General features: G+C 36.4%; 1 protein-coding gene and 1 long non-coding RNA gene across 4 annotated transcripts in view; both read right to left on the bottom strand.

The window, feature by feature from the left end:
* Window positions 1-26,409, bottom strand: part of LOC131675040 (PCI domain-containing protein 2) — a 455,195-nt gene that overhangs the window by 200,530 nt on the left and 228,256 nt on the right. For 2 of the 3 annotated variants that reach the window (XM_058953865.1, XM_058953864.1), the window contains exon 2: window positions 5,654-5,695. In XM_058953865.1, the coding sequence (XP_058809848.1) occupies window positions 5,654-5,695 (42 nt within the window). Of the gene's footprint in view, window positions 1-5,653; window positions 5,696-8,631; window positions 8,665-26,409 lie in introns of those variants that run through there. The other variant, XM_058953867.1, reaches the window with a different exon arrangement.
* Window positions 9,034-9,664, bottom strand: LOC131675041 (uncharacterized). Its single transcript, XR_009302982.1, has 3 exons — window positions 9,557-9,664; window positions 9,200-9,492; window positions 9,034-9,107 (listed from the first exon to the last, which is right to left on the bottom strand). It is a non-coding gene; the product is annotated as an uncharacterized LOC131675041 (long non-coding RNA).

The following is a 26,409-nucleotide window of genomic DNA, read 5'->3' as shown; positions in this document are numbered from 1 at the left end:
GCTTTGTACGGATACTTCCCACTCTCTTATACACACAAGTACATACTCGCGACTCACACTACTAATATTTGCCTACAGGCCAGGGAATATTACGCTCTTTCTCTCTCTTACTTTTTTATATTACTACGGTCGTTAGATACAAATGTATAAATATATCGAATGTAAATTAGATTATATATAATAATGCAGTTGTAACAGTTTTAACGCGCTGCTACCTATTTTTAAAGGGAAAGGTAAGAGAGGCGCTTTCGTTCTAGATGCAACCAGAAGAGAAGGCGGGAAAATAAACCAGTTTTATTTAACACCAAATGGCAAACCTTTTATTATCTTATAATTCAAACAAACGCGCGCTTAAACTAATCAAATATAAACACCTTAATCACACTACAATATGAAACTAATCAAAAATCTAAACATCTTTATCGTATGTCTATGATATGCTGTACTTACTACTACTACTACCGCGCACTTACAACTAAACAAAACACGCAATAAAAATTATGGATGAAAAGTAATTAAACAAAGGTAGCCGGCAAGTGATTTCTTGGCTACCTAATAATTCGTGCGGCTGCACATCACTGCGAGAGAGAAAATAACCGGAAAACAGAGATAACCTGACCTTTGTTTTCTCCTCGATGATCCCTGGGAGGCGAAAGTGGCAACTGTAGGGCAGGCCGACTGTCCGGCTTCTCGTCATTGTTGCTGCTGCAGGTGGTGCGCGCTATGACTAAAGGCCGGGGCGTGGGGCCGCTTAGGATGGAAGGCATCCAACCTTTTCTTCGCAAGGAACAATGGCAGATGATGGCGGAGCGAGCTAATTCCGTTCTCGACTGACCTCGATTGATGGCTGACGTAGTGTCGCCACGCAATACTCCTGCGCGGGCAGTGACCGCTCTCTTGCAAACTATCCCTGCTTAGCCCATTTTTAGGCAGCGTGTGACGAAGCGCTAATTGGTCGCGCGTCGCCCGCCTGCCTAATAACCGCTTAGTGTGCGCTCACGTGAGCGCTCTTTCTATCTTGATAATCTGAGCCCTGATAATTTATGGCGGCTGAAAAAGAGGTACAGTATTAGACGCATAGAGAAAGTGCGCCCAATACTGACCACTGAGCCTTGCCGAGGGCAAAGGGGGAGGCAGAGTGACCGACGAGAAACAGGCAACTGCCTACTCTCGTCACACAGTTACGGAACCAACTAAAGAAAGCAATCGTTATTTACTACTTTATCGCTATTTATTATTATTCACTTATTGTTATTTACTATACCCAAATACTGCAGATATTCAAATGCCATTAGTTCGAATGTGCATTCTTACTAAATAAATTACAGTCACTTCACTCCTGAGTTATAATGCAGAAGACTTAACGGTAATTGCTGTTGAAGTAGGGGAGGTAGGTGGGTTGATCATCGCATTGGCATACTTTCTCTATAATAGCACAGATAATCTGACGAAAAAATTCCATGAACTGGTGAACTAGTGCAACGGAAAACGTCTGTCACTATTGGTAGACTGTGGTGCTAACTCAAAGGTTATGGGGAATCAGATATCAGCGAAACAGGTGTAGATTTGCTAAGATATCTAACTATTACGAACTTAAACATCCTAAACATTGGAACTACCCCAACTTTTTGAAATGAGGACAATTAAGTGATTGATATTATCCTCCATTCCATTAGCGTAAGCAATGAGGTCAAGAAATGAAATGTATCAGACGAATACTTTCAGTCAGATCATGCTACCATTAGGTATAAAATCCAGACTTAATTGACTCAATAAACAAGCTATAACAAGAATCTCTAGCAGACAGACTACAGGAAAGTACTTAAATAGCCTGAAAATATATCTTAGGAATTTGACAAATAGGTCAACGATGTTAAAACCTTAGAGATAACGACAGACAAGTTCGTAAGAGTTTTACTCGAAGCTTGTAAAGATAACAATCCATTCAGGTAGAAAAAAGAATATAAAACCTACCAATTGTAGTCTGAAAAGACTACAAATTTTTCGGCATCATTTTGTTTAAAGGCTATCGAAAAGATTGTAAGCAAACATATCCACGACGAAATCCTAACAAATTATTACAATTTGTTAGGATTTCTTGGAATAATTAATTAAAATTTCTTGGAATGTTATTCTTGCCTGCCATAGTATTATCTTAGTTGAATCTGTACTTGATCGATAGTGGTAATACGGACAGAAAACAACTTTTGATGTTTCATTAATAAATTCTTTAGCCTCTACAGAAACTTTACTGTAAAAGAAACAGAATAAAAAAATAGTATGAAAAACAACTATGACGCATCAGCACAAATCAACAAAACAACTTACAAAATAACAGCTCTTAAGTGCTGTAATCAGAACAAATGAATGTAGTCGAATAGTTTTACTATGATGATTAGGTCTTATACGAGTGACTCTGCTACGCAACTCACGAATTGCTCGAGATGACAAAACACTATCGTACTAATGACCTTGCATGCCATTTCAGTACTTGATTAGAAAAGAGTTTTATAACCACTTGGCAATTACAGATGCCCCATTCTTACTGATCTATACGTGTGATCATGCACGACATCGCTCGCGCTATATAACACCACCCTCGAGTGTCGTCGATACCCATTACCTTTCCATACGTACTAGTTAGATTTGAAATTCAACATGCTAACGTCGATCTAATCACGCTCATGATTAAATTTCGTATATGCATATTTATTTTCCAATATATATCCTATCGCAATGTTTATAATTCAGTTTGTAGACCATGTTGATCCGATTCATCTTTAGATTTGTGACCTTACCCAAACTCATTATTGTATTCGACATTTTGTTTAGTAAAGGTATCGCGCTAATACTATATATTTGTAGACGTCTTACTACGACGTCGCTTACATATTCGAGTAATGATAGAGTAAGCCCTGTCCTAACTAACGGTGATGCACTACAAGTGAGAGAAAGAACAGAAACAAACCACGATGCGTAGCTATGCTCGCTCTTTTAAGCGCACATCGGACAATGACCACTACTACTGTCTGTTGCTTGGTTGATTGATGAAATAAGATATCCAGCTGCACTCGAATTAACTCGCTGTTGATGTTAAAAACTGCAGGTTACCATGCAGATTGCTAACGGAAAACTTTTTGTTGAATTGCTTCTTGTTTTGCAAATTTCCTCTTTTTTTCTCACCTTCTAATTTCTTGGAAAATACACATGCACAGTAAAACCACCATTTCCCTACGATACTGGTTGCACGATCATGATAGTAATGTGTGAATCGATACTATTTTGTGTTCTCACTCCTAATTTACACATACTGTAGGTAAGTACCGACTCCTTCCTTACTTCTCTTAGTCGCCGGCAAGCATTCATACTCATTTGTGACTCTCTCATTCCCTTACTACTATCTTGCTCATCTTCGCGTTTCGAAAATAGCGATAAACGTATACGTTCGTTAGGTGAAATTTTAGGAAATTAATGAGGAAAATTACATACAAAGGGAAAAGAAAAAACGTTATCAAAACTCATAAATCTTTAAGAATAATTCTATAGATTATATGAGAGAGCAGAACGATAAAATTAAAAAGTTTTGCTTGAATAAGTTAGTGCTTCAAAGACAAATAAAACGGAGTAAAAAATAATTATATTAAATGAATCAAAAATAGAACACAGCATTAGAATAAAGCATTAGAAATGTTTTTATTTACAGACGGCTACATTGAAATATGACTTAGGAAAAGATTCTTTGAACATAAAATTTTATCATATAATGTAGTCTAAAATGAAGACGATATTTTAGTAATAAACAATAAAAAAATTTTAAAATATGATTATAAATAATTTGTGTCGGTAACAAAGAAAATACTAGAGAAGTAGATATAATATTATAATAATATTTATTGTTTAATAAATTATAATCATATTTTACTCGAGTTTGAAAATTTTTCAAATAGTATTGATATAACATAAAATATAAAAGGGGAGGGTCCCTAGGGCGGGGTTTTGGCCCAATTAGGATTTGACCAAAAAAATTTTTTTTAAATCTTACAGTATCTGCTAACAATAAGAAGTCGATTCCACCTGAAATGGATCCCACTCATCCCTCTCTCCCTATTCACCCTAAGCACCTCATAATAAAAATAGAAGACTTCACTGTTTTTATGTAGTGTTTTTGGAAGAAATCCTCCAAAAAAATCTAGAAAAATACATATAGGTTTTTAGGATCGTTGATTTCGAAGACGAGGTCCGTTGACCTCTTATCATATCAGATTCTTTTTTTTTCTTCTTTCAGACCATCAAGAGTTTGAGTGACTTGCCACGATAACGGTATAATTGCTGATAGAATACTTGCAATGAGTACAAGACAGAATACTCTTCAGTCGAAAACGGGAACTCGGTCCGAAATGGGAAGGAACGCGCGCGAAGAGAAAAGGACCAGTGGGAGAGCACCTTTGACACCGGTAACAACGTGCAGGAGTCCAGGAGCACTAACGCTATAGTTGTGCAGCTACCCGAAAGTCGTGAATAGCGTGCCCAAACCTAGGAGTGCCTTTAGCACCGGCAACGACGTGCGTGCGTGTGAACGCCACAAGAAGAGTGAACGTGAAACGGTCGATCGTCCTTTGTTGTTGCTGCGAGTTCGAGTGGCTAGCTTAGACGCCATCGGAGGCCAGCCACGAGATTGCTGAATTCGTCCGACGGAAGCAGCACGACGACAGAGAGAGCCTCGTGTCTAAGTGGAAAAATGGCAACCTGAGCCACGCGCTAAACTACGATATTGAACTGCTCCCTTTGACAGCGCGACTAGTCGCATAAGGTAAGCTGGCCAGCTTCGCGTTATTGTTTTCGATAAGCGACCGCGCGTAACATCTTAGCTCTTCCCTCACATCTACGAATATAAGAAAATCGGTAGCGGTGAGCATGCAAGCGAATAACTCGACCGAATGATTGTAAACGAAATGACGATACGCAATATTGTCGCGCGTATCGTATGAGCGTAAATGCACGGGCCAAGTGCGTTGTAAATTACATGATGAATAAACTAATCCATGTATGGTTGAAACGTTAATTTACTGTTGTATTTGCTATTAGTAAGTTGGTTGACTGACACCTGCCCCTCCTGCTCCTCGGTTAGCCAGCAAAACTTGATTATTTCGATCTCGCCGCGCGCATTCCGATACGATTGCGCATCGGGCAAGACAAAGAAATTAAAACGGAATTCACACCCCGTTACAAATTATAAGTATGCAAATACTGCTCACCACATCAATATGAACCTATCAGTTACTTGAAACATAATACGATTACTAAACGTTGTTTATTATACATTTTATTTTTTCACGTTGATATTGTGCAAATATAAAAAATATACCCATGGAGATGTAATCGACATCAATTTGAGCTACCCGAGAGCAACCAATTTGCAAGCAGCTACGTTAAAAATTACATAAAAATACTTTATATTTTTAATTTGTATTATTATTGATATAGTATGCTAAAGAGATCAGAAAACACAAGCTGATGACACGTAGAAATGAATTAAATTATTAGAATTATTTATCAAGTAGATCCATAAAATCGCAATTTCCTATTGCTTTTCGACACTATACTATAGTTCTACTGTGGATAATCCAAGATTTAACAAAAATCGTCTACTTACAGCTAAGTACGGCCCATCTCGTGTTGACCATGCTCTTCGAAGCTGAAAATATTACGTTTAATTAATTTGTTTATTTATAATACTTTAATTAATAATTCAAGTATAATCTAAGAAAATACTTAAAATTGTATATCACTATTCAGGTATTTGTGTGAACTATTCTTCTTTAAAGACTTTGAATTTTCTTTTCAGAATCATGCGCATGTTTGTTTAAAAATGAGAGACAGTATTTATTTAGTTATCGACAGAAAAAAACATTCAATTACATTGGTATATTATACAAGGTGTTCAAAAAGTAACGAAGAACCCCAAAAATTTGCCTAGTGAACGATTATTTTGAAAAAGTCAAGGTCGTTCTATGGGTAACTTTTCAGAAGGAATCGATTGGTGACCTTGAGTTTGACCTTGAGCGTGTCCTTCAATGATATATTAAAGTCAACTTTGTTTTTTTAAATACAAACCTCTATTTTGGACAACGTCAACTGAAAGAGCCCAAAGTATTTAGGTTATAGATCTTACGGTCATTGGGGCATGAGGACTGAAGCCTCAATTTTTGAAAACGGCAATCGAGAGAATGAAAAATTTTAATTTAAAATTGTACTCAGGTTATTGTGTCATTGGGTCACAGAATCGTTAAATCATAGGGTCATGGGGTCATGGGGCCTCTAATTTTGAAAACGATAGTCGAGAGAGCGGGAAATTTTACGTTTAAAATTATACTTAGGTTATTAGGTCAATGAAGACCTTCAAGATTAGCTGATGGTTTTTAGGTTTGATCCAAGTGTAGGCTGGGTACGCGTGACCTTCAAGGTAATTACTTTTATATTTCGCGTTACCCAGGAACAACGACGAACAGTAGGAATGTTCACCCGTTTTTGTGTCAAAATTCCTTCCGCAGGCCAATTTTCACTGAAATTAGATAATTTTTTAAAATACTTATTATACTTTGTACTTTAATAGAAAGGTGCTACAAATCCAAAATATTACTTATCTAGAAAATAGCCGCTAGTGATAACGCACTATTTTGGGAAAATCGTTTTTCTTTTAAATCGAGTAGAATAACCAACTGAAATCGACTTAAATCAATCAAAGTCTATCCTCAAATATATTTTATAGTTTCCTAATTGAATAAAGCTCTATATTTTTTCTGAAAAATCAATACATAACCTAAAATTGGATTGTAAATGTCTTTTCTACTGCACAAATAATATAATTTCATCTGAAAATTTTATAATTTTATCTAAAGTATGACGGACCGCTTGAGGTAATATTGGTATCACCACCCGAGATTAATGAGTTAGCTTCCGATAGCAAGCATCGTACGACTCGAATTCACATTTCCGAAATTAAGCATTATATTCCGCCGTGGAAAGCTACTCGATCATAAGTAAAATCACTTTCTTTACTGACGGTCAGTTTTCTTTTAAGATGTCAACGGATCTGCCGGAGGATAACAGAATGAGAGGAGTGTGTGCCCAAGGCTGAAATAGTCTCGGTTGTTGAGCCCATATCTACTGCATCGGCTTCGTCGTCTGCGTCGGAAACATTTGAGGTGATGGAGGTAGATCTGGTACAGAGGCATGTCGCTTCAACTTCGGACGCTGAACAGGCGGCCTCTGGTAATACCGCGGCCCCCTCCCTTACCCTGCCGATACCTCTAGCAACGGTCTCGGGGGGTCGTAAAAGGCTTGGTGGAAGGACAATCTTTTCCGCCACCATTTCTCACTCCACTTTAAAAGTCGGGTCAAGCGGGTGACAATAGGGTGCGGCGGTCTGAGTTATTTGCTCGATTCGGCAACGAACGGAGTACTTGAGATTAATAACGGCTCAAGCGACTCAGACAGTGAGGCGGGAGAGGCTCCGGAGCCTTTTCGAATAGCTCCTCAACCCTATAACTACGAGCTACTGCCCTACAAGCCGATGGCACTCCAACAGTTAGAACCGACCTATCAATTTGTTCACTGCGGCGAGATAGCGCTTTACCCGCCGACGGGCTACCTGGAAGATGAGAGGAAGAAGGAGGCCGAGGCTCGTCAGAGCGCGGGCAAGAGGAAATGCTCCATGACCTTTAACTTGTCTGGGTGCAACTTTGAGAGACCAGTTCCGGCGCAGACACCTCTGGCACTTAGGGCAGCAGTAGCTGCTGTCGTGGAAACGATAGGCTCCTCTACACTGCCGGTATCTGAGGTAAAATCGCGGGTCGCTCAGACGGGAGAAACAAGATCTGCTGAAACTAAGGAGTTGGGAGGCAGAAGGGTGCCTACTGCGGTGCCCTACGTCTCGCGAGAGGCCGGAGGTAATGCTAAGAAGGTTACCCTCGACGCCAGTAAGATCCGATTCATCATCTTTGGCAGAGGACTAGACGTCCGTGTTAGCTCGATGAAGCAAGGTAAACGGTGGTGCGAGGTTCCTTCCTCAAAGACTTGGCCCTTGGTATTGTAGACCCCAAAAGTCGACATCTTGGCGTTCCGATGCTTCAATTGCCGCACTGGAACGCATCGAAGGTTAGCCTATCCGAATCCACCTCTTGTTCATCCAATCTACGACAATTATGGAAGGCTGAACGAGTTCTGCTATACCTGCACGCATTGCCGTGATGCCTACGTCGCAGATCAGACGGACCACAATTGCACAATTGAATGGCCAGCTAGATCACCCAACTTGACGCCTTTATATAACTTTTATTGGGGTTACATGAAGTACACGGTAAGTAGATGAGCTATGGCGGTTCTGGAACACTTATTGCGTCATAAAGCGCAATTTTTATGGTGCAGAACCGTCACAGCTGTTTAACGGTCGGGGGGAATAAAATTTATTTAAACAACTAAAACCTTAACAAAATAATACAAAATCTTTAAAAAATTAAAACGAAATACTAAAACTAAATATAAATTAAAAAGAACACAAAAAAAGACTAATACAAAATAAATTAAAATAACAATAAAAAAAATACCATCACACGATGGTTCGGCACTCACCGTTTAACGGTTATGAATATCGGAGAGAGACCTTCGTGGTGATGATTTCGGCGCCATCTTCCTCCGCAGGTCAGCAGCAGCAGTAGTATAAAAACGAGAGAGGTTTTCTCCCTCATCCTTGGCAGGACTGAGATGAGAGAAGAAACCTCTTTTTGAGTTGTTCATCCGACTCATCCTCCTCGTCTTCGACTGGTTCTACTGCGATGCTTTGTCAATGACCGTTGCAGCAGGGAGAAATCTCTTAATGTGCTTCTAGAGAGAGGAGCTTGAATCGGTGGGACTGTGCTTACGTACGTGTCCCACCGATTTCTCTTTTTCAGGAGCCTCTCTCTGCTACACATGGCGAGCAGCTCAGCCCTGCGCACTACAGAAATTTTGTTGTAGTGCGCGATGTCCTCCTCCTCGGACCACTCCAACTTCTTCAACATGCTGCTTAAACGCAACGTGCAGAGGAAATTGTAGCATATATTTTTCTCCTGCCAAAAAAATACCAATGAATTAATAAATTAATAATTAAATAAATTGACAAAAAATATGTATATTAAACGAATAAAAAGAAAATACTCACTTTCTCTACCAACTGCTGTTCTTGAAGTAACTTTTACTTCACTCTCCCTAAATTTATTAATTTAGGAAGAGAAGAAACTGCAAAAGGTGGTAGCGGCATATCAATTTTATCTCGGCAATACACCTCGTATTGTCGAAGATCCACAGTATGTGAATCGACAATTGAGCCTCCTATACATTGTAGCATAGAAGACTCAATTTTTTGATTCTCATACTGTGGATCGAAAATTAAGCCTAGAGGTCGATTATAGGAGGAGGATGATACGTCATCTCCTCCAAGATGGCTCTAATCACCTAAAACAGAAAAAAGAGATGTATAAATTATATATGTATATACACTTACTTTATCTCCCATTACTTAGAAGCGAGCACCAGAAGTAACACAGCACAGCACATCAGTAACATCAGCAGGAGTGAGAACCAGCATAATACCAGCATTAGTAGTAGTATCACAACACAAATCAACACAACACAGCACAGCAACAGAACACTCAAGACCAGTGAGAACAGCAAACCAGCAAGTACCCCCAACAGGAGCAGTAGCAGCAGTAGCAACAATGAAAAATAAATAAATTTTAATTATTAAAAAAACATAATTTAAAAAATAGTTTGTTTATTATACTAAAACTGCTACTTTTATCTCTTGATTCTTTATGTCACAAGCTCTCTTTTATTCAGAATCAGGATAAAGGTGATAGTTTTAGTTAAATAAATAATAATAAAATTTTTCTTGCCGTTACAAATACAGCGACAGCAACTATAAAAAAAAACAACAAAACATCAAAATCTGAAACAAAGAAAAAAGGAAAACAATCAGCCTAACAAGAATGTTTGACGAACGATAATGGCAAACTTATTTTTTTTATAATTTTTAATTATAAAAAAGTAGCTATCACACGCATACATACTACCGGCTCTAGTAGCAGACTAAAATTATCTTACTTTAAGAAGATGACACTGAAATTTGACTACTACAGGTGAGCGGGACTGTCACAAGCAACGTCAAATCTTCTGTCTGTCTGTCTGTCTCTCTCTCTCCTTATATATATATATATATATATATATATATATATATATATATATACGAGGGTGGTCCGATAAGTAGTTAACCTACAAAAGAAAAACGAAAATTCTGGAAAAGTGGCGTTTTATTTTTCAACATAGTCTCCTTTTAGTTCGATACACTTGGCCCAGCGATGCTCCAACTTCTTTAACCCGTCTGAAAAATACGTTTTCTCGAGGTCTGAAAAGTAGGCTTCCGTGGCAGCGATTACCTCCTCAAATTTCTGCCCGGCGAGTGACTTTTTCAAGTTTGGAAACAAAAAGAAGTCGCACGGGGCTAAATCTGGAGAATACGGTGGATGGGGCAACAGTTCGTAGCCTAATTCGACCAATTTGGCCAGGGCGACGCCGGTGGTGTGAGCCGGTGCGTTGTCATGGTGGAAGAGCACTTTTTTCTTCGCCAAATGGGGCCGTTTTTTCTGCAATTCGACGTCGAATCGGCCCAATAATTCGGCATAGAACAGCCCTGTGACCGTTTTGCCTCTCTCCAGGTAGTCGATATAGATCACACCTTGTGAATCCCAGAAAACGGTGGCCATCACCTTTCGGGCCGATCAGGCAGTCTTCGCCTTCTTCGGAGCACTTTCGCCGGGTAAAGTCCACTGTTTCGACTGTTCCTTGGTCTCTGGTGTATACCAGTAGATCCATGTTTCATCGACTGTCACGAAACGACACAGAAACTCCTTCGGATTGCGCTTAAACAGCGTCAGACATTGCTCTGAAGTTGTCTCACGGTTGCGGTTGTTGTCCGGAGTGAACAAACGCGGCACCCATTGCGCCGACAGCTTTCTTATGCCCAAAAAATTTCACGCAGGACATGACCCACGCGGTCTTTTGAAATGCCTACAATCTTAGCTATCTCGCGCACCTTCAATCGTCGATCTGCCAATACGAGATCGTGAATTTTTGTCACGTTATCCTCCGTGGTAGCCGTTTTCGGAGCACCTGGACGTGGCTCTTCAAAATTCGACGTGCGACCACGTTGAAACTCGTTAAACCAATTTTTGACGGTCGCCATCGAAGGAGAAGTCACCGTACACAGCATCCAAGCGCTTTTTGATTTCGCTGAGCGATTTCCCTTCCAAAAACAAGAATCGAATCACCGACCAATACTGCTCTTTTTCCATTTTTCAAAAATCAACGGAGCCACTTGCTTTCACACGCTCTCAAAAATAAACTACAACTCCGATCCGGCCGAAATCTTGACAGTAACCATCGAGAAGGTTGTATTACGTGATAGAATATTTCTTTTGCGAGAGTGGCGCCACCGGGCGGTGAGGCTACGTACTTATCGGACCACCCTCGTATGGCCAATAAATTTACGTTGTCTCTGATCAAGTGCTTTGGAATTTTCGCGTATGATTGACATAGATAAAAACAATCTACATTTTTATGTCTTCCCGAACAGAAGAATGCTCGAACTTTGTCTTTTTTTTCAGTGTCAATGTCGTTGAATACAATGATGGAGTTAGGTTGAGCTTTATCCGATGAGATGAATATCTCATGTTCTCACGCTTCTCTTGCTGCATCACTTCGTCAAAGTTGACGACTGGAAGTCTCAGCGACTGCTCCTCGAAATCCATGTAATCGTTCGATATTTCGACTACTACTGAGCTTTAGGGATAAATATGAGCGCTTATATACCGCAGAGCTCAGTCACACAGCGATTGTCGAACAGTGATTATCAAATATCGCAGACGTCAAGGACGTGATATTGTTAACAAATTCATTAACTCACTTCAATTCGAGCTTCATTTGCCAGGAGGTTATCAGTACTATGGTCCAGGAACTAGATTAAAGGAACGACTGGCACGTGGAGATCCAAGTATTATTGCTCGTGACGCAACGTGCAAGGAACACGATATTGTATGCTCACAAAATCGAGAAGACATTGCAGCGAGAAACAAAGCAGACAGAGTTTTAGCTACGAAGGCTTGGGATAAATTGCTGGCAAAGGATAGCAACTTTGATGAAAAAGCAGCAGCATACGCTGTAGCAAACGTTATAGAGATTAAAAATACGTTTGGTATGGGTCTCAAGAAGAAGCAAGGCTCTACTATGAAAAAAAAGAAAGGAGTTGGAAAGAAAAAAAAATGGCGCTGGATTAAAAAGGAAGAAAAAGAATATTACACTAAAAGCAATTGTGAGCGCCGCTTCGAAAGCAGCAGCAATACCGAGTAATAGATCGAACACGATTATTCGTTCGGCTTTAAAAGATGCGAAAGAAGCAATAAAGATGGCTGGTGGTAAAGGTTGTGTTATCATGCATCGAATATTACCAGTTTCAGCGTAAATTGATGGTGCACTACCATTTCTCATTCTACTATTTGCTAGTTTAAGTGCAACTGGCTCTCTCGCTGGAGGTGCTGCTGGTATAGCATAGGCTGTTAATTATGCAAAGGTAGCTCGAAAACAATTGGAGGATACTCAACGACACAATCAGACAATGGAAATTATCGCTATGGGTAAAGGTTTATTCTTGAAACCCTACAAAAAGGGATTTGGTGTATATCTGAAACCATGGTCGAGAAGAGGTTTAAAAAAAAAGTTCGAGGAAATAAGCTTACCTAGTCGAGCACTAAGCGACTACGACTTGATAAAATATGCTAAACTGATGAAGATTTCAATTTTTCGTAAAGTATACATGAGAAATGATCTGCCTGCTGGTGGTCCACACTACAAAAAATCAGCCATCATTAATTTAGATGATAAAAGTGGACCTGGTACGCATTGGGTCGTCTATCGCAAGACGGGCAAGAACGTTATCTACTTTGATAGTTTTGGTGATCTACAACCTCCAATGAATTTATTGCTTTATCTGAACGTCAATAAAATCAAATACGATCACAAGAGATATCAAAACTACGAAGTTAACACTTATAACTGTGGTCATCTTTGATTACAGTTTTTATCGACTAAACTTAGCGAACGGAGAGGTATATAAGGAGCTGTATATGTCGATATCGGATTATTCTGTCGAGAACTATCATGGAGAGCTCACTGACTTGAAGTCTTTTAAATACATCATCGATACTCGAAGCATACTACTTTTCCGCAGTAGAACTATCATCGAACAAGGAATACGTCTCAGGCTTGGTAGAACTGCTAACGTTCAACTCTATACCGAACATTGAATCACCCAACAATAAGTTTTACCCTGGAAGCGAGAAATTTATTTTACCTGAAGGAAGCTACGAAATCGAGGAGATTTAGGACTTTTTCCAAAACGCATTGGTTGAGAAGGGTATGAAAATTACTCTCAAACCTAACAAGAGGAGTTATCGCAGTCACACAGTTGATTTTCAAAAAAAAGATTCAATTGGACAACTGTTGGGCTTTGGATATTGAAAACTACAATCTAACATTACTCATCACTCAGATTTACCTATGACCTTGATAAATCAAAGAATGTGGGGCTGACTAGTGTCATGAAAAATTGGTTTTCATTCAATCCAATTCAAAGTTTGATTAGCGAAAATGGCGGATGGTGTGGTAATAATGATACAAAAAAATCTTTTCAATAACGCTGATTCTTTTGATTTCACTTTTCCACTTAGTATGTTGCTGGGTTTTGTCGAGGACTATGGTAAAATTGTTGTCAATATGAAGTATGAACTAATTATCACACGATCAAGAACAAACACGAATGCTGTTATCGTAGAATCTACAGCAGGTGCCTTAGCAACTGATCTTTTATGTCGTTCTGTCAAATAGACAAAAGATCAAACTGCCGAATTACATAAGCAAAGACCGACCAATCACTATGTGTTTCCGTTCATGGGAATTGTACGAATATCCAAAGTTACTGGTCACATCGAGACATGTTTGGACCGTCGAATCTTCCAATCAGCTGGAAAAACCACGCTTCGTCGTATTGTCTTTTCAAACTAAACGGAAGGAAGAGAAATCTGCCAATTCTAGCGAATTTGATCACTGCAATATCAGCAACGTTAAACTGTTTCTCAATTCGCAGTACTACCCATACGTTAATCTTAATTCCAACATCAATAAATACCAATATATGTTTGCGAATTTTCAAAATTCTTACTACACTAAAGATGCAGAGAAAATTTTCCAGATAATACAGCAGCTTACTGTCTGATTTTACATGATCGCATTGTACAGTATAATCTTGTGAGTGGAGATGTGAAGAAATAGTGTAGGGATTGATTGAAAAGAAAGAAAAAGAAGGCGGCTCGATAGCAGGGGGTACGAGAATAAAACGAGATACAGCATGAGCAATCATTCATTCATATTTGAAATGTCCTTCGTGGCAGATCTGCAGGGATTCAAGCAGCTCAAAGACGATTTCATCCTAAAGGAGCTAGCCATCATTCCTCTCCAGTACAACGTAGAATCTCTAGTAGGGCTCTTCGAACCGCCATTGTCCTGCGATAGATTATTACAAAAATACAGAAAAGAGAACTCTTGGCGCGAATATCATCTTCACATCTCTTCAAGTTCAAGCGACTCGCCTTACAATACAATTGGTGAAATTATCACAGAAACTTTGGAAAAAGCGAAAAAAGTATGTATTTGTATCTGGAGCCGCATACAAGGAGTGGTTGCAGAGATTCAGATTACCTGTTCGCGACATTGACGATCTCGGCTACGGAACGGCAAAAAAAGTCAAACTAGTGACAGTGTGTTCACATCACAACAGTTCATTCAAGCTTCAACACTGTGCACTACATAACGTCAAGTTGATGAAACAATTCTATCTTGTTAACGTATATACGAACTGAAAATCCATCAATAAATGAAATGGGACAAAATCAGAGTAGTAGTGGATATACAAAGCTCAAGGATCAAGGAGGAGGGAAAAAACAAGAGGAAGAAAAAAGTACTTGGAAAAAGTATTCTGAAAAATACTCGCCGAATACCAATTTTTTCCCCAAAATTTCTGGCTATAAGAAGATATAAAAACTGTTAGATAACGTTTTTATTCTTTTTCTTGAAAAATCGGAGAGATTAATTGTATTGGTTGAATCTCACGGATAGGAGCGTGGCTGGAGCTCTTATCACCTGAACTGATCGTATTCGATATTATTTATTTTATTATTAATTTATAATCAATTATTTCATTTTATATTATTAATTATAGTTTGTAATAGTTTTTTTATATGTAATAAATACATTTATATAAATATCTATCGTTGTTTTCATTGAAAACCCTATGGCAGTTAGAAAACACCGTTAAAAATTTGTCGTGGTTCTGAAACACCGTTCAAAAGCTGTGGCAGTTCAACACAAAAATTGCGCTTTATGAATCAATAAGTGTTCTATAAGTGCCATAGCTTATCTACTAAGGGTATTCAAAACGAAACCCCGATTGCTGCTTTTTATCATCGCTCAGCCTATAGTCAATTCGAGCATTTAAAAAAAATGCTGTACTGATTAATGCTAGTCATCAAATACGAAAGAAAGGAGACCTACGTAAATCTAGCACCCAGAACACAAGACAATGGGACTCACGTAGCACCCCAAAGGAGACAGATTTTACTACATCCACGTCGTTATTCCTAGGTAACGTTTAATGAAAAACTAATGAAAGCCTAGAAGGTCACGTGTACCCAACCCATACTTGGATCAAACCTAAAAACCATCAGCTAATCTTGAAGGTCTTCGTTAATCCAAAACCTTAAAACAATATTAAACGTAAAATTTCCTGCTCTCAATTACCGTTCTCAAAACTAGAGGCTTGGATCACCATGATCTAATGACCGTACGACTCAATAAACTGAATACAATTTTATACGAAAAATTTAACACAGGAAAGGAGCATAATTCTGATATGCAGTCTTGATCTTTTATCACTCCTCGCTGCTGGATCCAAACTTGATCTACTTTATCCCGACCTGGTGTATCCAACGACATCCATAGTCAAGTATGTAGCAGTGGTCCAGTAATCCAACAATATAATGATAGAGACTCTCAATGGTGCCCCTCGATGATGCCTCGGTGCTTGCATCTGTATCAGAAAAATCGCTGCGCGATGTCCGATCAATTACACTGGGCAACAAAATTTGAAAAGTGAACTGACCTGTAACCGTGACTGAGTATCCCGAAGGTTTTTGAGTTGCTGAATCCAAATCCAGCAGCAGATTTTGTCCATCATGTCAGGTTCCCGAGATATCTTAACCTAAAAGGGCAAAAAACACTATTTTTAGCTAACTTTGAGGTTATGTAAAATCTCTACTGAAAGTTTTTTTTTTTAAACGGTTAACGGCATCTCAAAGAAGAACTCTAACCGTTCAAAACCCTTCTTTAAAATTTGAAAAATCTTTTTTTTTTTCGTGGAGATATCGATATTTGAAGTTTCATATTTTGACGATTTCGCTAGTAGGCAGAAACGGCAGGATTCTCTTCAGAAGACTTTTCCAGGCTGAAAGACTACAGTTTGGTCCATGTCATCTGTATATATATATATATGTGTGTGTGTGTGTGTGTGTGTGTGTGTGTGTGTGTGTGTGTGTGTGTGTGTGTGTGTGTGTGTGTGTGTGTGTGTATGTGTGTATACAGGGTGTCCTGACATAAAACTTGACCTTCAATGAGATTTTCAAGGTTATTTGACGGTCAACTTTATTTTCTCAAATATCGTCAAAATACAAAACTTTAAACATCGATATCTCAACGAAACAAAAAATTTTTTTAATTTGAAAGAAGGGTTTTGAAGGGTTAGAGTTCTTCTTTGAAATGCCGTCGGTTGTTTAAAAAAAAACTTTTAGTAGAGATCTGACATAACCTCAAAGTTAGCCAAAAACAGTGTTTTTTGCACTTTTAGGTAAGAATATCTCGGGAACCTGACGAGATGGACAAAATCTGCCGCAGGATTTGGACTCAGCGACTCGAAAACCTTCGGAAATACCTAGTCATGGTTCTAGGTCTTTTTGGCTGTTGCCTTGTGTTATTTATCAAGAAAATTGGAACTCGCACAATACTCGGCTAATCGCTTTCTTGTGATTGAAGACAACAAAGCTAGCACGCACTCACTCTCCGCTACTACTTTCTGTCCTTTCTTCAAGCCCTGAAGATGTCTTCCTTCAACAAAGAAAACTAACAAGGAGAGGTCGCGAGCTTCATGGGACGCCAAATGACTCGGAAAAAATTGAGTATATTCTACATTAAAAAAATAACCGTTTTCCCAATAGACTTTTTGAGCCGAGAAAAAAATAATGAATTTTATAGATTTTTGACGCGTCATATATTCTGCTGTTATTTCCGTCTGGAAACGAATTTTTAAACGTATGATGACTAAGTTCATTTACGTAATAAATGAGCTGTTGAGCGATAAACTTATTTATGCAAAACCCGATATATTACACTCTCAAGGAAATCACTTATTTTATGCCTAATCTAATCGAAAGAAAATTATTCATATTTTCTATCGATTATCGAATAACTTCATAGACAATATAAGTGACGCACTTCAGGCGTTTTTTACATTCAGACATGTATGAAGAAAGGTAAGGAGTAGACAGAAATGTACATGTATTGTTGAGTTTAGCTTCGTAAATAGTAACTATCAGGAAATACACCATTTGCAAAGTATTTGCTATAAAATAAAATGGTTTCCTTCATTGTGCATTGAAATATTTTATATCAGATATAATTTTTAAAGTACTTATTGTACATATTTTTCATATTAGATTAAAACTGTGTTATTTTTCAATTGCAGTTTACATATAAGTATATTTCCATATGAAAAAATTCAAAATACTATTTGTGAAAGTTGAAAAAAGATGAGGATGATCAATCTTATATTAATAATTCACAAATTCTACAGATTATTAGCGTGAATCGTTATTCATTTTGGCAAACAGAGGGATGATAATCTAAAAAGTAACATTTGAAAGACTTGAACGTTTTGCGCACGAGTATCTTACAAATGCCATTGCTTCACATCTACACTTTTTTCTCCCTGTTACAAGAGCAAATCAGAGTTGTTTAACATTTTGAAAAACTTCTCTCTCTGTTATTAATCCAGAAGCATACCAGTTATATTGTAACATATTTTTAAAAGCTGGAGTACTCAACTGATTGTGTACCAGGGCATGCTTTTTTATGGAATCATTTCCAGAACTAATACTGATCTGGTGTTGAAATATATATGTTAAATTTTCTAGAGATTTTATGAAATACTTTACTTGGCGATAAAAATATACATCACATGGTTATACTATCGGTGTATTCCAAGGGGAAATGATTTTAAGGATTCACATGTTTTCCGAATTCGATGTCCAGATCAACTATTTAATAGCAACATAAATTTGTTATCTCCTACGTACGGTTTCAAAATATTATCAACGTGTTCTTTAAATAAAATTTATGATAATTTTTCAAATCTGGAGCATTTAACAAATACATTCCCATATTACTCTGTTAATGCATCAATATCTTTCTGAATGACTGGATCAAACTTTCCACTTGCTTCTTTTAAGCATATAAAAATTATTTCTATTTGAAATTTGAGGAAGTAATTTGCCTGATGCTGTTAAGGGTATACTATGCTGTATAAGAATGTGTCATCTTGTTTACATCCAATATCCACTTCAATCATTATATCACATATTTTAATAACTACTTCAATCCTTTTTTGACCTCGAAAAATAAGAGTTCGATTAACATTGGTAGGATATTCACACCCAGTTTGATCACTGTTTAGCACATAATCTACATTAAAGTTATAAAAGGTAAGCATGCTTGTTGAAAATTAAATGCTTCACTTTTCAATTTATCTACTGATTTTTTTTCGGTTGGCTTCACATATTTTGTAACTTTTCTTAGTCCAACGTGAAATTTGTTTTTAATTGCTTTCACCCATGTCGAAGAAGCAATGAATTGAAATTCATTTGATTGCAACTGTGTGGTGGCTTGCATAGCCTATTCTTGTAGATTTGTGGTTGTAACATGTGAATTACTTTTTACAGTTTCATTAAATCTGTCAAGTGTCAATTTTATAATTTATCTTAAACAATTCTATAATTTATCATAAACGTATATTTATCATAAAAAGTTCTACTTTTTCGGATATGTTTTTTCCATTCTATCAGTTAATTTTTGCGTTTCAATTTGATACAATCATTATTCTGAAATGTACTTATTTTCCAATTAGAATGTTTCACAGCTAAATTACAGACTTTTTCTTTTTTATTTATTTATTTAGCCAAAGTCGCATCCCCCTGAGAAGGGTATTAGCGACTTGTCAATATACATATAAATTACAGATATATTATAGAATTATATGGTTTACAATTTTACATAAGTGTTCTAAGTTTGATAGATTCAATAAATTTTATCACATTTGTGTACATTGTTGGGTCGTTGAGTAGTTCATATAAATAAAGATTCGCAATCTTATTTTCTCTTCTTTCTTCGTTGAATAATGGGCATTCAATGACTATATGCTTGATTGTGATCAGAGTTTTGCACTTGATACAAATATTTTTATCTATTTTGTTGATTAAATATCCGTGGGTTAATTTGGTATGTCCTATGCGAAGTCTGGTAATCAATACTTGGTCTGGTCTATTTAGTTTTGTTGTTGGGTTTTTGTCGAATACATTATTTTTTAGTTGTTTTAGATGAGTGTTTCTGCTGTTGTTCCAAATTAAATTCCATTCTTCTTGAATTTTCTTGTTTATTAATTTTTTGTAGTCGTCTTTATTTACTTCTAATTTTAGTGTAGGAAATTTAATGTCAGCAACCAGCATGGTGTTATCTAAAAGTTCATTAGTTGTTGATTTTGGGAATGTTGTGAGTGCGATTATCGTATTGCTGTTTAATAGTTTGTTAATTTTTGTCGACGTTTCTCTGTTATTGCGGTTTATTTTTAATGATTTTATCAGGTCTGAGTTTTCTGTGTGTATTACGTATTTGCTATTGGTGTGATCAAGACTTTCTATGGTATTTATTATAAGTGTTTCAATCGAGGTTTGTAGGCTTATCCACTCAGGTAGCTTTAGTAATATTTTTTCTTGGTTGGGGAGTAAGGAGATAGCGCTTATGTAATTTTCTTGTATTTTTGTGAAAGTTAGTATGTGTTCATAGTGTTGGTATTCTTTTTTTATTTCTAATAGCGCTTTTCGATCGTGTAGTATAAATTTATTGTTCTCATCTTTAGTCCATGGTTTGTTGGTGTTGCTGATGCTTGTTTGCATGATTGATAGTTTATTTAGTTTGAGTGATTTAACATCTGATCGTATTCTAGCACAAATTGGTATTTTGGTGGATTTTCTGGTGCTTAACGGTATCCTTTTTGTGATATAGTTGAAGGCTTGGTTGTTTGGGTTAGATAAAATACTGCATGCGTAATTTAGTGATAGTTTCTTTCTCCTCAAATTAAGTGGCGTCATATTACTTTCATTCAATATGCTGTTTGTTGGGCTTGTTCTATATGCTCCTATGGCAATTCTCATGCTTGTGTTGAGTATAGTGTCTAACGTTTTTAATGTATTATTTGAGGCTGATCTATATACTATGCTTCCATAGTCGATATTTGATTGTATTAGGGCCTTGTACGTAGTGGATAGTGTGTTTTGATTAGCTCTCCACTTTTTGGCTGCTAGTGTTTTTAATATATTGATTCTTTGGAGGCATTGTGCTTTGACGTGTTTAATGTGGGAGTTCCAGTTGAGTTTGTGATCGAATGTGAGGCCAAGTATTTTTATTTCGTTAACATTTTTCACTCTGTGGTTGCCAATATATAGTTCTAAGTTTTTACCTTTATTGCTATATTTTTCGAATGTAATTGCTTTAGTTTTACTTTTAGATATTTTGAATCCTGTAACATTGCTTAGTTTACTAATGTTGTCTAATGTTTGTTGCATTAGGGCTTGGCTCGTTTTGATGTTATTGCCTTTAATGAAGAATGTCCAATCGTCAGCGAAAGCGGTGCATAAAATCGGTGGTTGTATACATTTGGTTAGTTCATTAATTATAATTAGGAATAGAGTGACGCTGATTACTGCACCTTGAGGTACTCCATTATCTATATTTATACTGTCGGATAAGTTATTGTTGATTTTGACTCTAATTGATCTATTATTTAGGAAATTGCTAATAAAATGATATATATTGCCCGTAAGTTTCAATTTGATCAGAATTTCTAGCACTTTTTGTTTCCAGATAAGATCGTAAGCTTTTTCCATATCAAGGGCCACTGCTAATAAATGTTGTTTATTGTTGAGGGCTTCGCATATATTTGACTCTAATGTTATTAGGCAGTCTGTAGTACAACGCCCTTCTCTGAAACCATTTTGGGAGTTGGAAATCATTTGGTTTTTTTCTAGGTACCATCGGAGCCTTTTATTTATGATCTTTTCCATTATTTTGCATAGACAGCAGGTTAATGAAATTGGCCTGTAGCTATCTTTAATGAGTTTATCCTTACCTGGTTATAGAATTGGGACTACATGTGCTTGTTGCCATTTTGTTGGGAATACTTTTTTATTCCGAATTATATTAAATACTCTGACTATACTTGCTAGTGCTTCCTGTGGCAACTGTTTGAGGAGTATATTTGGTATTTTGTCTGGCCCAGGACTAGTATTTCTACTCCTTGTTAGTGCTTCTATTAGTTCTGAGATTTTTATCGGTTCATCAATTTCGCTGTCTTTGGCTAAGTCTTCTTCTGAGGTCATGTTCTTAAATGTTTTTTTGTATTCGCGAAATTCTGAGTTATAGTTATTATCACTAGAGTTGTTTGCAAATTTGTTGGCAAAAATGTTTGCTATTCTTGTTGGTTCATTTATAATGTGTCCAGATTCCATTAAGTAGGTGACTGGTTGTTTGTTTTTCCCTTCAATTGAATTAATTTTATTCCAGATTTCTTTGATGGGTTGTTGATTGTTTAATGATTGCAGAAATGTTAACCATGATTGAGTTTTTGATTGTCTGATTGTACGTTTTGCTGTTGCTTTAAGTTTCTTGAATTCTATTATATTATTAGTTGATGCGTTTTTTTCCATGTTGTTTAAAGCTCTTTTCGCGTTTTTAATTGCTCTTTCACACTCTTCATTCCACCATGGTTTCCTTATTTTTTTTTTGTTAGTGACTTTGGTTCTGGGTATACTTATCTCGGCTCCCTTAATAATTATTTCTTCAATTTTGTCAGTTATTGTGTCGATGTTAATATGGCTTTCTTTTGTATGTTCATCTATTAGGTTGTTTAGTTCATTGATGCTATTGGATATTACGTTGCGGTATTCTGTCCAGTTAGCTTTTGTGAATTTATATGTGGATATTTGCGTGATATTATTGTCATCCTTAGTTTTCATAATTTCTATTATTATTGGAAAATGGTCACTATCGTACGGATAACTGAGTGCTGACCAGTCTATGTTAGTTGCAAGGTTAGCACTGCTTAGGCTGAGGTCAATTGCACTCATTTTACCACTATGACAAATGTGTGTAGGTGATAGGTCGTTTACTAGAACCATTTCATTGTTGTTTATTAGTTCTGCTATTAGCGTACCTCTGGTATCTGTTTTATAGGAGCCCCATGATGCGTGATGACTATTAAAATCCCCGAGTATTATGTAAGGTTTAGGTAATTGTTCTATTAAGTTTTCTAATTTTTCTATGTCGAGTTTGTTTCTATTACTTAGGTAAATATTGCATATATTTATGATCTTATTATTAATTAGTAGTTTTGCATGGTATTGCTTCGATGTCAGTGTTAAGCTGGATTTCTTGGTTGAATATATTATTTTTCACTAGGATAGCGACACCACCACTGGCTATTTTCAGTCTATTCTGTTTTTAGTATAGCAAGTAAAATTCTTCACTTTGATAGTTTGGTTATTTTTAAGGTTTGTCTCTTGTAAACATATTATGTCGATTGCATGTTCAGCTATTAAGAATGATAGAAATTCATATCGGTTATTAAAGCTATATATGTTCCATTGCATTATATTAGCCATTTTGGACGTAATTATTCGTATTCTGATTCTGTAGTTGAGTCTTTTTCGTGTTGGGAGTGATAGCTTTTAATTTTCTTTATGAGTCGCGTGCATCTACTTTTTATTTGGGCATTTCGTACATTTGGATAGATTTCTTCGTTTATAAATTTGGTAAGCTCTTCTATGTTGGGTGTATATTGGAGTATAGTCTGTTCAATATTCGTATTTTTCTTTGTATTTTCCAATAGGCTTTTGAATTGGTTGTAGTTGAGGAGGGTATTTGCTCTGTTAAGGTAGTCCTTGATGTTTATTAGTTGATTGTCTAGTTCATCTCTTTCTTCTTTGTCATTGGTTTTCTTGGTAGTTTCCTTAATTGCATTTTCATTTTGTGCATCGTTTCTATGTTTTTTTAATTCCTTAATGGTTTTACTGATAGTTTTGGGTTCTTGAAATTCGTGTTTTTCGGTTTCTGAATCGTTTGAGCTAATTTGTGAGTGTGTTCTTTTATTATCTTTTGGAGTGTTGATTTGTGAGCTGAGTGGATAGTCTGTTTTGGGGTAATTTTCCTGTTGAATGGTCGTTTGGTTGTGCACATTTGTGTTATTATAATTATTGATTTCTGTAGGTAACTGCGGTGTATTGGTTTGCGATGGCGTTTGCGTTAAACCTGTACTGTCGGGAGTTGGGCAATTTCTCGCGATATGGCCTTCCTGTTTACAAATAAAGCATGCTAATTTATCTGAGCCTGCAAATATGTAGTACTCGAGGTCGTTAAAGTGGATTTTAAATAGCTCTGGAATAAGGTTCGCTTCGTCTTGTTTGACATATACTTGGCGTCGGAAACTGGTGATATGTTTGTAGCCTTCTTTGTTGATATTCACTTTTAATTTAGTAATTGGCGAGCAACTTTTTACTTTTAATTGATCGAGAATATTTTCTAATACGAAATTGGGGATGTCGGTGGGTACGTTTGAAAATATGATTCTAGTATGGCGCGAAATTAATGGTCTAGTTGTTACCTCCTTGTTGTTTACGGTTATATGGCTATGGTTCGAGCAGAATTCGTTGACTAGTTCTTTACTTGATAGGTAAATACTTATTCGATTGTTGGAGATTCTTGATGCACTGATAATATTCATCGGTTTCACTATTTCGCCTACTGCGCACACATAATCGGTTTAGCTTAGATCTTCTACACAGTCAATAAGTAGGCCTTGGTCTCTTGTGACAAGATTCTTTTGCGTTGCCGCTGTATACCGTGATTCTGTTGGTAATTGTGCGATAAATGTTGGAATTTCATGCTTGGTATCTTTGGCCGGTGTAGTGACCATATTGTTTATATAAAACTCGTGGTTTATTAAGGCAGGGGCTTAGCCGCCTTGTCCTGATATATATTATAATATTGACTAGTATCTATTGATCACACGCGGAGCGACAGTAAACACGTCTACTCACTACCGGTGATAGACTAGAACTGACAGACTTTTAATTTATAATCTAATGGAACATTTTCACGTTTATTTTTCTTTTCTTCTGGTTCATATAAAGATTGAGTTGATTCATTGTCAGTATCTTCAGATCTATTACTTGATTGACTATATTTATTTGTTTAAAACTGATTTGATGAACGACTTGATAAATTTGATACATCTGTAATAAATATCAATTATTTGATTGGGCTATAGTTACATTATTTATTGGTTACGCTTAAAAAGAAATCGCATTATCTAGAAGAATAATTTTATTTTATTCGAATTAACAAATTCAACTTTAATAAACTTTGTATGAATGTATATATAAACTGTATTGTAAAAAGTTGAATAAAAAAACTTGTTTCAACAACTTTTAAGGACATTGGATCTCCACAGTCATGCTTATCCCGTGTATACCCGCAGGAGATTGATTCTGTTCGTCTTTTAAATGAACTTGCGTGATGTGGTAACGTTATTACGGCAAAACTGCTATGCTTCTCACTGCACTCTGCGATCGGTATGGCAGAACACAGTAGTTTTACCATACAATGTTGCCAGATCGCGTTAATTCATTTGAAGGGTATACAAAATCAATTCCGGCGACTGTACATACCTGTATCATACGTAGCAGGCTCATTCGTTCAAATTGTTATTAAATGAGTTGAGTATCGTTTTACGGTGTTACAAAGTCATCATATTTTATGTGCGAAACCGTTAAAGGATTCATCGACTCGCAAATTTTAGGAACGAATTATTCCAAAAGTAATGCCGATACTTATACGTATTTTTTAATATGTCATTTAATTTCTCATAATCCCTAGAATAATATATTATTAGTTTTTCAAAAAAATGGAAAAAAAATTAAGTTTATAATCGATTGATATGTAGCACGAAAATTAAATAGCTATCTAAAGCATGTTAAACATCTAAATATTAAGGGTGTCTATCTCGATTTCTAATACCGATATCCATAATTTTCAATATACTACTTTTTAGATAATAATAAAAGAATTTCATTTCCAACGTTTCAAGAAAATCTAAAAGAAAGTGATGTTCAAGATATCGTAATAACCTTAAAATAACAACAAAAAATGCTAAAAAAAATGTTTTAACAATGTTTAAAAAAACATAGTTTATTCAAAAAAAGTTAAGGTTAAGTTAAGTTTGTTGAATTAATTTGTTTAATGTGTTTTATCATTCGCTAACAATAAGAATTATTAAAAACCTAATGTATGATCATACAATTTACACATTTACCTGAGAATTCAGATTGTACGTCATTTCTAAAGTCTTCTATATCTTGTAAAATTCTTAAATCATGTTTAGTTCACTTTCTTGATAAAGTTTATCGAATTGGCCTATTTTAGAGTTTGTGCGTAATCGATAGTATTATCGATTACGCACGAAGAGAGAGAGAGAGAGAGAGAGAAAGAGAGAACGAGAGACAAAGAAACAAAACTTGCGCGCGATCTGAAGAATTAATGAGAGTGAATGAGTGAGAGAGAGAGAGAGAGAGCTCGCGCGCGAGAAAATGATGCAGTCAGGAGAGATATAGAGTATTTTTAATGTTTGATATTTTACATTATATATATTATTTTTAGTCCTGTACTTGAGATTATTCAAATTCAAAATTAAAAATACGTAAGTATATAATAATCAAATAGCTACATTAATAAAACCTATATAAATATCTAAACATGAATGTATAAATTTCCCATGACTTATAAAATATTTGCTGCGAAAATACTGCAAGTTTCGGTTATCTCACTGTGTTT

Source organism: Phymastichus coffea, unplaced genomic scaffold, assembly GCF_024137745.1.
Source record: "Phymastichus coffea isolate CEN01 unplaced genomic scaffold, Cenicafe_Pcof_1.1 PCOF00015, whole genome shotgun sequence".
NCBI lineage: Eukaryota > Metazoa > Arthropoda > Insecta > Hymenoptera > Eulophidae > Phymastichus > Phymastichus coffea.
Note: the sequence above shows the minus strand (reverse complement) of the source record. Positions and strands in the feature narration are given on the sequence as shown.